Source organism: Amphiura filiformis, chromosome 3 (genome assembly GCF_039555335.1).
Source record: "Amphiura filiformis chromosome 3, Afil_fr2py, whole genome shotgun sequence".
Lineage (NCBI taxonomy): Eukaryota > Metazoa > Echinodermata > Ophiuroidea > Amphilepidida > Amphiuridae > Amphiura > Amphiura filiformis.
The window spans coordinates 62,983,927-63,000,442 of record NC_092630.1 but is presented as its reverse complement, the minus strand read 5'-3'; the positions used below and the strand labels follow the sequence as shown (position 1 = coordinate 63,000,442).

General features: G+C 35.5%; 1 protein-coding gene across 4 annotated transcripts in view; it reads left to right on the top strand.

The window, feature by feature from the left end:
• Positions 1-16,516, top strand: part of LOC140148915 (cytosolic purine 5'-nucleotidase-like) — a 44,792-nt gene that overhangs the window by 2,511 nt on the left and 25,765 nt on the right. For 2 of the 4 annotated variants that reach the window (XM_072171019.1, XM_072171015.1), the window contains exon 2: positions 16,069-16,262. In XM_072171019.1, the coding sequence (XP_072027120.1) occupies positions 16,085-16,262 (178 nt within the window). In that variant the 5' untranslated portion in view covers positions 16,069-16,084. Of the gene's footprint in view, positions 1-7,158; positions 7,383-15,732; positions 15,755-16,068; positions 16,263-16,516 lie in introns of those variants that run through there. The other 2 variants (XM_072171017.1, XM_072171018.1) reach the window with 2 other exon arrangements.

The window sequence follows — 16,516 nt, the reverse complement described above, 5'->3', positions numbered from 1 at the left end:
AATTTGGTCTCTCTAGACCTAAAATACCCCTTTGTCTTTATGCTACTTTATATCCACTCCATATTATCTCCTCTTCCCTATAAAAATCTATAAAATATGAAGTTCTTTTCATCATTTTGGAGCATTATGCCTGTGATAAAAAGTGTTTATGTTTAGTTGAAGACCAGTTTACAAATAACAGAAATTTGCCATTCCATGCAGTCCCTGCCAACATTCCATATTTCCCCACAGGCTGTGGTATTCTGGTATCTGATTGGGCAGTTAATAGAAAAGTCAAACAACTTTTGGCTCAGAATAGGACAGTGCTCTATTCTGGCACAACTTTTGGATTCCCAGATGGGAATAAAAGTCGAAGAAACAATACCAGTCACACGCACCATTTTGCTTCCAACTTGAGTTTTTGCAAGGGGCTCTCATTTATCATTCTAACTCTCAATGGGTTAAAAGCTCAAGTTGGCTCTGAAAGTCGAATCGTCTGACATATGCTTTATTGCGATTTGCCGCTTTTGGAAAGCGATGGGCAATCGCTGAATTTTGCGATGCATTGCTCGTAGCTAGGGATGTTCATAAAATTTTGAAGTTCAATATTTTTAGCTGAAAGTTCTTTCATTTGAAAGAGAATCAAATTACCTAAACAATAAGGGGCCAATCATGTTTCTAGTGCACATACTTTTGAAGTTACAGACAAAAATAGTGTCACCAAATTGCCCAAAAGTTTGTGTGTGAAATTGTGACAGCAGGCACATGTACAATGTACACTACTGTATGTGACCCCAGATGACCTCCTATTCTTTACTGTATAAAGAAAGCTGTTTTGGATGGTCTTGATTTACACACAAATTGCTTTTGCGCTTTGAGTGTCGACTTGGTGGAACATAGATTGCACTATGTGATAGTTTATGAATCCAGTGTTATGCCAGTACCAACGAAAGTCAACATCACTTAGGTTTTGGTTGTCAAAATTAATTTTTAGAGATTTTTTCCATTTTTTCCATTGAGCCCCACAGTAAAGCCATTTTTGGACCGTACATGCACATTCCATGCACTTCCCTATGGACGAATAGCGCCACCTATAGTGTGTGATGTGAGCCTGCCTATCGTAGCCTTTGCATTTATACTTTTCACGGCGATATCAATTGCTCACTAAATAAATTCATCAGGTTTGTTGATAAACATTATAGAAGATTTCATTGAAACAAAACCAAAAATAAACTCACTGTTTGACGGTTTCGCCTATCATGGTCGATAGGCATCATCAGAATGATGGTTGCAGATCCATACTTCCGGTTGGACGTATCCCGACTGAAGAGAGTGTTTTATCAGCCAGGAGAGGATCATACACGTGACTAAGGAAGTGGGCCCCCTCGTCTCTGTTCATGACGTTCGGACCTCGTCTCCTGATCCAAATGGATTCTTTAATTCTTCTTGTATTGGCATCATCTTCCTTACAAAGAATTTTGTAAGTCACGTGTATGATCCTCTCCTGGCTGATAAAACACCCTCTTCAGTCGGGATACGTCCCAACCGAAGTATGGATCTGCAACCATCATTCTGATGATGCCTATCGACCATGATAGGCGAAACCGTCAAACAGTGAGTTTATTTTTGGTTTTGTTTCAATGAAATCTTCTATGATATCAATTGCTGACGACAATTAAAATATTCAAATACCACAAAATACATTTTTAGAACACCCATTGTATTATTGCTGTCAATAGAATTGTTTTAAATTATTTCATCACCCAAATTTAATAATAGAGAAAGGTAAAATTAATTAGCAAAATAAAAAAATCCAGTTGGTTGTAATTTAGTTGATGCATTCACCTGTCAAGCGATATCGCTCGACATCGTTTTTGCCTCAGCGATTGGTATTGATTTAAAATCAGCGATTGGTATTGATTTAAAATCGGCTTGACGTTCTGAAAATGGAAGTTAACACTGAGAATGTGTGAGAACACTGAGAATGTGTGAGAATCACTGAAAATTCTGCAAAGGTTGGCAAGTATGCGCCGTTACTGTGAGCCCGCACCCTGTATAGATTTTTTATTTTTACAATGTTGGCAGGTATGCAATAGCTGGAGAAAGCTTATAGTCACCTGCTCCGCAGCCGACTGATGATGATGACTGGCCCTCCGAGTCTGGCCCTGGGTCATGGTCAGCGAGTTCTTAATTCCAGGCTGCCGTCGCAAATTTATGCAAAAATGAACTTTTTTCCCTGTGTTTCCCCAGCAATAAATTTACTGGCCCAGCTTTCTCACAATGCCAGTGGCAGCACCAGAAATCTTTTTTTTTTGGGGGGGGGGGCATTGAGAGGGCAAAGTGAATTTCAGTGGGGGGGGGGGGCAAAATCAACAAAGTGTGCATAAAATTGCAGCAAAAAGTGGAAATGTTTGTAATTTTGGGTTTTTACTGGGGGAAATGGGGGGGGGAGCAAGAGTTCTGGCTGGGGGAATTTCCCCCTCATGCCCCCTGTGGAGTGTGGAGCTGCCACTGCACAATGCTCAATATATTCTATTGCAAAATCAAGCAACTGACAACCAAGTAAATTCCATCTCAGGACTATCTTTGGCTAATTGCGAGGCATTTTAATCATGACTTGCTTGGTCACATCGACGTTGTTCATCTTCTTCTAAACTGAGGCTGAGCTGACTGGCAAAACAGTGCAAGACCGTGGCCAAAATGGGCATGGATAAATGTCCCAGCTATACAGGTTTGTGCTGTGGTGGGCTGGGGACAACCCTCTTTTTCAGCGCCAACAACTGTTTCCTACCCACAGATTTCGGCCTTTCTTTCTTATCTGATTCTGAATTTGAAATCAACAAGCCACTGCCTATTAAAGTTTCTCACTCTTCGTTTCTCATAGTCAGTGTCGGTATTTTATTTATGTTCCGTAGTTACGGGCGTACATTTCAGAGACTTTGAGGACCCAGACCTAAATTATTGAGCTTTAGATTTTAAATGCTAGATATTTGAAGTATCTCTGATCTATAGAATTATAAAACCTGAAAATATAATGCCAATCTCATTCTTTTAAAAGTCACAGAACACCTCCATTGGGGATGAATCATCACAAAAAGTATGATTTGTGAGTTAAATGTGTTTCAGCTAGACAATCAGTCACAATTGCTCTGAAGTGTACAGATCTTTGATGGAAACTGTACAGTTTGGAAGAGGGACCAAGGTGAAGAAAATCAGCTAGAAAAGAATAAGAACCTAATCTTTTGGATAAATATCAATGTTATCGTTGCGGACATACAATTTTTTGATGCAGATACACTTGTGAAAATTTCATTTTATTTTGTATGTCTGCAACAATGAAATGGCATCAGTTCTTAATACTGAACAGGGATGCAAAATCAAGACACGTTATGCTGAGAAAGCCTGTTATAGGCTGTTATCGTCTTTGAAAATATGCAAACTTTATTGGTTTGAAATAAAATGATGAACTTTAAAGCAACATATAGTTAAAGGTGGCAGTTTTAGGAGCCAATGTCCGCAACAGAAGTCAGTTTTAAGATTGTACTAGCAGGATAAAAAAATAAACTTGGTCTGATTGTCTTAAAACTGGCATCAAATTGTCCATCTACCCCAAAAAAATAGTTTGCACTATCTACAATGTCAAATTCATGAGATAAATTTTACAATTTTCAAATTTTGACCGTTTGGTTGACATATTATGTAATTGCCTGAGCAAACTATAGGCCGACAGTCATCCGGCACTGCATCCTCTGAAGGTCAGGCTGGCCCAGCATTTAATGAGAACTTTAGCTTCAAATTTGCACAGGATCGATAGTTGGCTCAAAATATGCTAAGGTGTCATATTATAGCCATATATTTTGACATCTTTTTTAAAAATAATAATTATAGAAATGGAATATTTGCTAGTTTAGTGGCAAGTTTAGGTAGTAAAGACATAGCATACACAATTTAAGTAAAATCCTTTCACTCTAAATAATAAAAAAAAAAAAATAGCTGTAAAAATGCCTATTTTTACACTTTTGTTTGTAACATGCCAAGAGACGCCTTTTTTTCAACAGCTTTTAATTTTTTTATGGATCCTTATAGAAATTCATGTGACCTGTTTCCCAAAATGGTGCAGTAAACCAATCAAAAAAACAGAAAGAGGCATTATGAATTATAAGTTAACAGATCAAGAAAAGGATTTAAAAGTTTGCCTTGCGTATGTTACTATTGTCTGTCAAACTTTTGATTGATTTTGAAGTCCCTCAGTTTTTTATAACCAAAGACTTGAAGCATAAACTAAAGGGTAAATCTATTGTAAATAACTTCATTTATCCATATTATAATCAATTTGTAAGTGGCTGCCATCTTTTTGAACATATAACAATTTTAAAATTTTTCTTGAAATGTCTGTCAAAATATAACATACGCAAGACGGTGCTGTAATTCCTGCTAAACTAGGGTGATACAGCTAATTATGCTACATGACATAGCATTTAGCTCCACCTAGCTTTGTGGCACTATCACTTTGTGAGGAGAAGCTTTTTTGATGACACAATCCATTGTTAAGTGTTGTCTGTCAAACATTTGTACGCAAGTAACATACACAAGATTTGTATGTGTCTGTCAAAAATAACATACATAATTTGTTTAAAAAATTAAAAATCACTTGATGTTCACATTATGATGATAGTTTAGAGTTTATAAAAGTGTTTTAAAACATGTGATTTATAAACTGCATGTGATCTTTATTCAATTTCCCATCTTGAACTACTGTTTTTGCCAAATTATTATTCTGTATGTTACATTTGACAGACATCTTATGCGTATGTTATGGCTTGACAGACACACATATTTTATTTATAACAATTTATCCTCCTTATTGTAATATTTGGACACATTTTTTACCACAATCAGTTGCTGTAGGTCCTACACCTAAATAACCACAAAATACCTTATGTAATACTTTATAAATTTTTATTTGATTGCAGAAAATCATCAAAATTGTGTCTGTAAAATATAACGTACGCACGGGCTAGAAAATTAAATTTGTGAAGTAAATGGTCTATAACTTATCTTTCTTTTAGTGTATTATGAACGATATATGTGCATACTATAATTTAAACCTGGTTGGAGACCAAAAGAAAAGAGCTGGAAAAATAATTGTGTGTTACACTTTTATGACACCTTAGCTTATTTTGAGCCAGTTATGTATTCTAGGCTAGAGTCCATTGCACTATCATTTTTCGGTGGATCAGCATTACATGTTTTGCAATGCAAGGTATATATTCTGTTAAATGTTTAAATTTGGAGGATAGTAATAGTTTTGATGAGTCCAAAATTGCATCTTTAGAGCATATGTTGCCAAGTTTGAACAGTCTAAAATTGAATTAATTTAGAATTTGAACAACATATTTGATGCAATCGCTCATTGTGATCAGCAGTCAAGTTAGCTCAGCCTCAGTTGATAAGGCATTCGACTTTGGAGCGAGGCTGTGGGTTCCACCCCTTGCAGTGGTTTACATGTAGTACGCTCATGTGGAAAAATTGAGTTAGTTTTAAATTTCCCTGGACAAGGAACTTACCTTACTATTAATTGTCTCATTGTATAAACCTGTATGAAACTAGGGGAGCAGACCTATAAATCCTGGCTGTGAAGGTCAATTGTGGAATGTCTAGGGTACATGCGCTTCTCTGCAAGTCCCTGAGTTGATGGTTTATGGTTCAGATTTTTTTCTCCAGATTTTGGTGAAAGCGTAATTTTAGCCTCCAGGAAAAAAACCCCCAAAATGAAAATAAACAAAAACAACTCCTGACCGACCCTACTTGAAAGGTCAGTCCCCCTGTAGAACAGAGTTTTTTTGTTGCCTAACGTGTGTACATTTAAGCAGTGCTGAGCCAGTTAAACTGGTCGGCCCTGAATTGGCAAAACGATCCAACTTGAAATTTGGACATTGAGATTCATCCATATCTTTGGTAATATGTGTGGGCGCTCTTTCTAATTTCTATTGGTGATATCCTCAAATCACCACCATGTTTGTTTCATTTTGAAAATACCAGAACCTATCTTGACACTTTTTTGTCACTTCCCGTGTATATGGTAAAATTCAAAAAGAAAAACGTCAAGTGTTCAAACAAGCAAAGGTACTTGTCTGATTGTTTGTTTAAATTGAAAATTGTCACTCCACGTGGAGACACGCTTGGGTCCTGATGGGACCAGCCAGGCTCATGGGTAGTGTTAACTTGCACCATGGGGTCATAAGCACATTCTTTTAGCTTTTGGCACACAAAGTTACCATTTAGTGGTTGCTACATTGTAAAAGATCATTTGAACCCCTTATTTCTATTGTTTGGATGATAGTTAAAAAAAATTAAAATTTTGACTCCTTGTTTTAAAAAAAAACTTATCACTATCCCTGCAGGCACTTAGCACTATCCCTGCAGGCTCCAAATGGCCCAATCCAGGCTAAAAGGCCTTTATACGCATATTGGCCTGTATTTATAGGGAAGAAGGGTGAGAAACAAATTTGAAGACATTGACAAAGAACATGGAATGACTGGCTCATTGCTACTCCCAACAAATTATAATGTGGTGGTTTATTTTTAAGGGAATACCAACTTGATTAGCAAGTGCTGCCGAAAAGATAGAGCCATCTTCATGGCATGTGACACCCATCTATAGATTTGATATCCATCCTTGGAAGTCCTATCATTTCCTTTGGCCAAGCAGCCATATATCAGGTTCAAATTAGTTTGGCAATGTGAAAGCATACGTCTAGTGACGTAAGGTTGTGGGTTCGAATCCCACACCAGCACATTCCCTTGCATATTTTTTCCAAGTTGGGTTGTATGCCAGTCAGAATTTGTGTTTATTTGTTGTCCTGTTTAATGGTAACATATTGGGTTGGTTAACTGTTCTTTCTTTCTTATTATAAATTATATAATTTAGTTTCCTCTTGTAGTGAGCAATCGTTCCCCATTGTTGTGTGTATGTTCTTATGCAGGATGCTGAGCCCCATTACCTACTTAAATTTGTGGCAATTAATAAACTTCAATCATTAAAAATCATTCAATAATATTGAAATGAATAACTTCCTCCCACTGTTCCCACCATGAATTACATATAACCAGCTCGGCAGCTCCTAATCCATCACAATAGACATGGAGCCAAGTATGAACTATGATGTTATCATAACTGACCAAGATGTAGTGGTTTTTATATAAGAATGGAAATATTAAGGTCAATGTAAGGACATGGCCCATGTGACAGACACTTATTATGCATGATCAATAGAGAAGAATCATTTTGTATACTCCAGTTGCATTGTACCTGGCACAACTTGTTAGTGATCTGTATTTACCTCACTAGGATACATTATATGGAATTAGATAGAATTAAGAGTTCAATCTTCGAAAATTTTGTGAGTACAGTTATTCTTCTTTGTTTGGTCATTAAGTTTTTTGAGGCTCAATTGCATGATTTGAGCAATGTCAAATGGATTGATTATTGAATGTTATTATTTGATAATCATGATAATAATATAATACATATTGTTGGGTAATATAATGTGAAACAGAATTGACTTTTGCCAATTTTCCCAGATGTAATGTTTTAATAATAAAATAAATCGTTGAATATAGCAAGTCACACGTTTATTTTCCTTTTGAATGTGTTCTGGTTAATCTGGTGCCTTTAAGGAGTATTTTGTGATCCTACAATGTAGCATCAGGGGTGGAATTTCGTAAAGTGCCACAGGAGTCCAAGTGGATTCTCGCAAGAGAGTTTTGCGAGAGTCCATGGATTCCCGTAAATGGATTCTCGTTGTACAATCTTGCATGCGAGTCCAAAAGGTATTATATGTAGGCCTACGTAAAATGCATTCAAACAAACAAACTAACAAATAAACTAACAAAGTTAAGTTTTTAATATATGTGTCATCATACTCTCACTTCCATATGTGACTCCTCGCCACAACTGAGCCCGGATGTCGCCAGTGCCACTATTGAGATATGCTCCATCGAACTTAACAATAAACAATAGGAAAGAAAGGATTTATTGACTGTTTTATTGATTTTTCACTACTTAAATGTCAAGTACTATAGACATGATATACATCATTTTAAAGCTAATTTCAAGCAGAATATTTTGGTTGAATATCTCAAAAATGATGATTGGCGACATCCGGGCTCAGTTGTGGCGAGGAGTCACATATGTCATTGCATCTTTGGCGACTTTTCCTTTATATTTTGCAAGCTTTGAGTTTTAAGGCGTGTTGAACTTAAACGTAAGTTCACTGATCCGATCATTTCCAGCGAGAGTCCACATGGACTCTCGCAATAAGATTTTACGGAGTCTCTGCAGAGTCGACTCTCAGACTCCCGCGAAATTCCACCCCTGTAGCATGGTCATTTCCATAGATATCCAAGAAAAAAAAAGCTTATTCCCAAAATTTCAGGGCTTTGATTCTGATTTTGGGTTTGCAAGTTATGCATGATTATGTGTATTGCACTGGCCACTGTGTTGTAATTTTGTTTGTAATCCAAATTTGACGATATTTTTGCAAAATGAATTAATCTGTACATGGGCAATTCCACGGTAACTCGTGCTACACTTTATGGCGTCCTTTTACATACTTTGTGCTCCAGCTTTTAAATTGATTTGATTGGAATCTGTATTTTTTGTATTTTAATACCCAACATTCAAGGCTAGATCCTCATAGTATTGCTAATTCAGGATATCAACTTTTTTATGTATGGGACAGCTGTAAACAACGGTAACTCGTGCTACGAGCAGAGGACATGCTTAAAAATCACTCATTTTTATTTTGATGGTGTGCTAAAACAAAAAACACTAAAGCCTTATTGATTATATGATAAGTAATTGCTATAATAAGGTTTGTTTTGGTATACCTTAAAAAGTTGTGCCCCTCATAGTTTTACATTGACTGGCAAAAAACATGGTAACTTTCGTACTACGGTTACTCGTGCTACAGTTTGTCCGGCCATATATAAAATGGTATTGTTCATCTAAATGTCTTTTTTTTGATAACAATTCCTCAACAACTGGTGTAATGATCAAATAACTCAATCTATGTACAAATAACCCCCCAAATAACCCATCTATGTACAAATAACACTATTCAGTGTATGTACCAGCATACAATGTACCACACACATTACATACAAACATCCCAGCGTTACATACCGCCTTGCTTGATCCTGTTTGGATTTTTATTCTAGGGCTTAAATTTAAACAGTTAAATTGAACAGTCAGCAATTGATAAAACTTTTACTTGCATGTTATTTGACTCTAAATTCCCTCACAAAACTTGTAATGTTCATGGTTATTTGCTCTGTAAGTTTTTTTTTTTAAATTGCTTTCTGAGTTATAGAATGTTTGGTCATCTTTTGGTTGAGACCATTTCCTGCTTGGTGCAAATACTCTAGTTTGCCCGATTTCAATCACTTCACTAAGCTGGAAAATGAGCCTCATTACACTCAACAACAAACCAATTTCCAATACAAATCTTAGAACTATACCAATCTCAGTATCAACAATGTCACTGTGGCTGTTAATCTCTGGATTTCCAGTATCTATTTTGTTTTATTTCTTCTTTTGCCTCGGTTACTCATTCAGTGGATGTTTTAAGGTATCCTCTGTTCTTCCATGAGGCCCACTATTAATTAATATGATATTAATTGATTGGTTCTTAGGCTAGATCCTAAGGGGTGGAGGGCTAAAAATTTTGGTTGCATCATTTTGACCAGGTATTGATAGTGGGATATATGCTAAATAGCATGTTTTTTTAGAGAGACTGTAGGCCTACAATGTAAAGTCTTTGAGCTTAAAAAAAAATTTGGTATAAATTTGGTATAAATAAATTTACACTATTTTGGCACATGATCGGGGTGGAAACTGGCTCCTTGAATCTTATCTCTATCTTTGCCTTCCATATTTTTACTTTAAATTTCCTGCGACAGGAGGTCACTTTTCTCTTTAATTTTTGGCCCCTACACATGTGTGGTTGCCTGGTTGTTTGTTTCTTTCTTTCTTTGTTTGGCTGTCCGGGCAGAAGCAAATTCATTAATCCACTGTACAGCTCCAACACAATAACTACAAACTTGGTACCGGTATGGTGATAGAATAATGGTGGCTTGATGTGCTGTGTAGTTTTGTGTTATGTTATTTGCATATTTATGAATATTAATGAGCTTATTTGCAAATTTTGCCTACATTTTCATTAATCCACTTTGCAGCATTATAAACACAATAACCAATTAACTTCAAACTTGGTTTGGTCGGATATGGTGGCCTGATGTGCTGTATAATTTTGTGTCATGTTATTTGCATATTTATGAATATTAATGAGCTTATTTGCATATTGCATATTATTTTTTATTTACAAACCTTTGTTATTTACACACTTTTGTGTGTGTGTGTATGGGCACCTTAATTACGAACTGCATAATTCTAGTTTGTCATGGGGCAGGCTGCCCCTCCCCCACACTGGCTACACTGCTGCTAGAAAGCTGTTACCAATATCATGGTCACATATAAATGCATATTCATGTAGTTGGGAGATCCTCTATTGCTGCCAAGTGGTAGATTTTGCATTACCTTTGCTGGTACAGGGGGAAGTGGGCTATGGTAACTCGTGCTACATCGGTAACTCGTGCTACTGGTAACTCGTGCTACAGTTTTTAATGGGTCATTATTATGTGATGGATAGTGTTTTGTATATTAATTTCTTATTTTTACTCAAGGCACTACTAGTAGAAGGAAAATAATAAGTGGCATCAATTACATTGCCAACATTTTGAAAATATATAAAAAAATGCATCTTTCGGTAACTAGGGCTACGCCATATTTAGTGCTATGAAAAACGCAATGAAAGAAAAAAAAAAATTAGTGGGGATTATTTAAAATGTGATGGATGTTTCTTGAAGACCATATTTCAGAGATATAAAATGTATCAAATTTAAAAGAAAAGTGCCCATGTTTAATAAAATAGGCCCACTTGGAAAATATATAAGTTGAACAGGAATTTTTCACTTAAAATACACTCCCCAAAGAAACTTTAAAAAAACCACCAAAATGTTAGAAAAATGCCGAAAAAAGTTTATAACTTGAACCTTACATCTGTTTGGAATAATATAAAAGTTAAAAGAAATATATATTGGCAATTTCATTTTTTTGAGTCATGTCCACTTTTGCTTGGAATTGCCCACATGTAAACATAATTTAAGAGCTCTGTTTCAAAAGCCCTTACATCCACTTCTGGCTGAAATTTAGTTATTGACATGATATTATAGTGTTGGTAAAAATACACATTTTGGTGGTTGTTTGACCTTCATACCACCTTCCCTGCCGGAGATATCGTATATATTTCCCGTTTGGGAAATCTTAGGGAATTTCCGGAAATATGAACATAAAATGAATATAGAATTGGTTTGTGTTAATTTTTTTTGATGTATACTAGTAGCCTGGAATGTTCTTTACCTATTAAACCCAAAGGGAACTGTTTTGGGGTCACTATTTTTGAAAAAATCATTTTAATTAACAAAAGGTATAGCTGGGCAATTCCATGTTAAAATGACATTTTTTCAAAAATATGAACTTTGCAATTGGCAATGATTGATGATATATTTTGATTATACACCCTTTAAAGTTGACAAAAAAGAAATGTTCAAATGAATATCAGCTGCAGTATTTTTTTTCATTGATATGAAGGATTTAATGTATTTTCCTACATCTTGTTAATAGCAGATAGTCAAAAGTAATTAATTTTTTTTCTCATTAATATATATGGAACAAAAACAATTCTTTTTTGTGATAGTGTTGTTTGGTACATAATTTGTCAAAATAAAAAATAAAAAATTAGGAACCTGTGTTGGTAATGGTCAGGATGGCACGGCAAATTGTATAATGTTAAGCATGTAACGCGAGTCACAAAAAGAACAACTTTTTAATGCAGTAAAAAATCTAAAGGGTTATAAATGTTCCCTTTCATTTTCCTCCTGGTTTGGGTCATAACTCATAATTATTTCATAAGGTTTTTGGTTTGCTACAATTGTACCACCAAAGGCAGACTATTCAAAATGGTAACGCGAGTCACAATGTAACGCGAGTCACGATATTGTAACGCGAGTCACACATATTATACAGCTTTCTATACAGTAGGGCTAGAAAATAATCCATAAATAATCACTAAAACTTCTCCCTCCCACTTTTACCCTCCCCAGGACTCATAATTATTGTACATCACTTAACAAATTGCACGACTGGAAATTGTTTTTGTCCACATCTGTGAATTCAAATTTACAATTTGACTTTCCATTATAAACACCCATTATAAACACCCACTGCCACCATTCCACCCCAGTTTCTCCACCTAACCCCAGAACAGAAGGTCATGTTTAAAGTTGAATTCCACAATATAAATTAAATAGAGCATGTTTAGAGCTTTCAAATTGAGCTGTGTTATCAAATAGTGAGTGTAACAGTCACGTAACGCGAGTCACGCACTAAGTTGGCCATTTTAAAAATACCAAACTCAAATGTACTCAATGTTTGCTTCTGTAGTATAGCTGCAGTAAAAGGTAAACTGTGTGCAGCTTCTTGTTTGAGGAGAAATATTGAAAAAGTAAAAGCTCAATTTGGAAGGGGTAATTTTAGTAACAAAAGTCACAACCACATTTTTGCCAATAAATGTTACATCGTTACATAGAGTTATTCACAAATTACAAGTTTATGTGATTTGATACATGTAAAGAGAAGATGAATAAATCAAGTCTGAGGAATGTGTTCCACATTGATCAGCGACAGCCTTTTATATTTTGCTAACTAGGGGCTCTGCAATGAGCTGACCTCCCCTCAGCCTGCCATCAATTGCTTGATCCTCTTCTCAGCCTGCCAAAAAATCCTTACCCCTCTTTGCACATAAATATGGAAAATTTTTAGGAACCCATTTTGCAAACCATAAATGGTCTATATCAGTTTTGCATATATACACCAGGCACAAAAAGAAACTCGTCAGTTATAGTCACCCTTGCTGTTCAACAACTTGATAATTTTGCATTATTTTGAAATATACATTTTGTTAGTTGGATTTTGCTTTCTCGTTTGACATCCTGTTCATGAAAATCAAAAATTGACCAAGATATATGTGCCTCCAAATCCCAAAATCGAAAGTTGCAATTTTAACAATTCAATTGTGCCTGTTACACTGTGTGCTTTATTGATCGGCCTGTGGTGCTTGTGTACAACACAACGATGCATCCCATCGAAAATCGTTGAAATTGCAACTTTTAATTTTGGGGTTTGAGAGTTTGGAGGCGTATGTCGTGGTCAATTCTTGTTCAATTTTTACGAACAGGGTGTCAAGTGAGAAAGCAAAGTCCAATTAACAAAATGTATATTTCAGAATAATCCAAAATGATCAGGTTGTTAAAAGCAAGGATGACTATAACTGACAAGTTTCTTTTTGTGCCTGGTGTATATGAATGTTTCCATACAGTTTTTCAATGCATTTTATGTAATAAATGTATATGAAAATTGTATTCTTATTCAAATTGCCAGTTTTTTTTAATTTCCATCATTAGCCCCCGTACCACCCCACCACACCACACCACCACCCTACCCCAGAGGAGAGGGGCCTTTTTAATGCTGAATTACAGTATTTTTATAGTGCTAAAGTAAAACTGACCACAATGGAAATGAAAGTGAGCGTGTTTAAAGCTTTCAAAGTGGGACCATGTAATCAAAATAGTGAGCGTAACGCGAGTCACGTAACGCGAGTCACGCACCAATTTAGCGAAAGTTGGCCATTTTAAAAATACTAATCTCAAATAAACTTGGTGTTTGTTTCTGTAATACAGCTGAGATATAAGGTAATTACTTAGTGGTATAAACTTTTGTATGCAGCTGTTTGTTTGAGGAGAAATATTGAACAAGTAAAAGCCTAATTTTGAAGGTGTAATTTTTCGTAACGCGAGTCACAATCACATTTTTTGCTATAAATGTTTCATCTAGTTATTTACAAAATTAAAGTTTACATGATTTGATACATTGGGTCAGTAAGTACATGTGGAGAGAAGATGAATAAACCAACTCCTTGTTCAATTGTATTTATATGACATTGAATGTGCTAATTTTATCAAAAATGTAACGCGAGTAACATGGAATTGCCCAGCTTCGGAAATACTAAAAAATGCCATTTTCCTGAATTTAATTAAAAATTCATAATTAAAAAAGTAAATGAGATATTTCAATTTTTCTTTTTGATTTTGAAAGCATATATTAGTTAGTCAAGTTACATAAAGTAGTGCAAAGAAATGGGCTCAAATATGAATGCAAAGGTGGTTTCTAGAAAAGGGGTAAATTTATTTTGTTGCAAAAGCCCTTACATCCACAAAAGGCGCGATTTAATATAATAAAAGAAATAGGAAGGCTTGAAAATTGTACCAAACCTATTCTTTTAGTTTATATTCATCAACACTTTATCCTTGCATCAATCGTTCACCATAGACCTTAGCAAGAACACTGGGGCTACTATTAGGCATTAATACCAAGAAAGTCATTCAGGTGTAGGGCCCTGGTATTTTGATGGCTGGCCAGACATAGAGCTAAAAATGGAATTTCCAAAAATGAAGTTAGTCAGTTATTGTTCAACTCATTTCAAATGGGTTATACTTTTGTCATGATAAATTTGTGTGACCAACATTTTGTGGAATAAGTGCAATGAAGTGTAGTGAAGGTAAAATCAGCCAATAATATCAGGAAGAAATTGTGTGTACTAGGTGGATGGGCAAATTATGTACACATGTATTAAAAAAAAAATCAAATCAATTTTCACCATGGCAAGGTGAAGACATGTTATTGTGTTTTACGTTAATTTATATAGCTAGTTGTATTGATCAAATTTGAGCTTTCCATCCATTGTGTGCTCTTTTTAATTAAATTTCATTAATAATTAATAGTGCTACTGCTAAGGCTCCCCTAATAAGTGCCCCACATAATTTGTTAGTGACAACTGTCTTAGGCCAAAAACCTCCCAATATTTTTTTGATTTGATTTGATCCTTTACAAGCTGCATAAAGGATGTATAAATTATGTATTTCATTTGCTATTGTTCAAATATTGCTGAAAACAATAATTATTGATTTCTTATCACTGAGTAATTAACTGACTGCTTGATTGGTAATTTCACTTATCATGTGTCATAATGCAGCAATCTCAAATATTTCCACCTGCCTTTTCTAAAAAATGTACCGGTACTTAAACTTCGAGAATGGTTAAATAGAATGTAATATATGCAAAGATGAGTCTAGATAACCAAATGAAGACCTTCATTTTTCCAAGAAATAAAAAGGTGATTGATTGTGTGTGGCCTTTCCACATGAGAAGGAAAGGCCTAGAGGGGAAATGGGAGAAAATATCACACATTGTTGCTTACAAGTATGATGATGATAGCATTTCAAATACCATTTAAAAGTCAACACACTGGATGAGTTAACAGTTTACAAGTTGCATCTATTGCCAGCTGTCTTAAATTTTGATGATCTGAAAATAAAGTTAACCTGGATAATTATAGCCACTAGATGACAACACTCATTTGTACCATGACACCATAGTGATATCTTACACATTGGGTGCAGCTTTGCACAGGTGTAGCTGTAAGCATATCATAGAAGCACTGATAACACTTGACAGGGTAATGTAGTTAAGTGTATGTTCTTGTAATCATCCTGTAAATCACTTCCAGTTGCTACTACTACGCCAATTGTGCTGCATGTAAGTAAAGCTGCTCCTAAACAACAGAGATGTTTGGTGTACAGCTCACATTGTCTTCATATGTACTGTTAGGGTGCCACTGACACTCCCTAACATCATTCTAGGGCATATGACGCTGGAGATACACTGATGTCCCATGCCCTCAGCTTGTAATCTCACCTACATGTAGAATCAATACAACATCAGCTTGTCAATTTTTCTGCAATATTCAACTTTATACAGGTTAGAGACTAGCTCTCATAGTCCAGGTCTGTTCTGTAATGAGTATAGCAATATAAGTAATGTTTTATATCTTTGATGTTTTCTGCACCCAGGCAATAACAAGTAACAATGAATTCTGATCACCCACACAACTCCGGGGATACCCTCTTGGTTCCTCCTGCTGCAACAGGCTACAAGGCTCTTAAGAAGTATCGTCGTCATGCACACAAACGGGTGTTTGTTAATCGCAGTCTTATGTTGGAAAAGATCAAATATTTTGGATTTGATATGGATTATACATTAGCAGGTAAGTGGGCAAGACTGTGACAATACCTTCATTCAATGTAGATGTCAAATCAGCTTCTTGATTTACCGTATTCATTCCAATATGCACCCAGGGCGCTTAACAAAGTCATTTTGGATCTAGGCGCTTATTTTTTACCTGGTTTACCTAATTTTTTCATAAGGGATTATTAGAGATGAATTTACGTATGTCATAAAAGGGTCCTGAGTCGTTCTAGTAGCTTTTCTGATGTAGAAAATGTATTGCAAGTTGACACA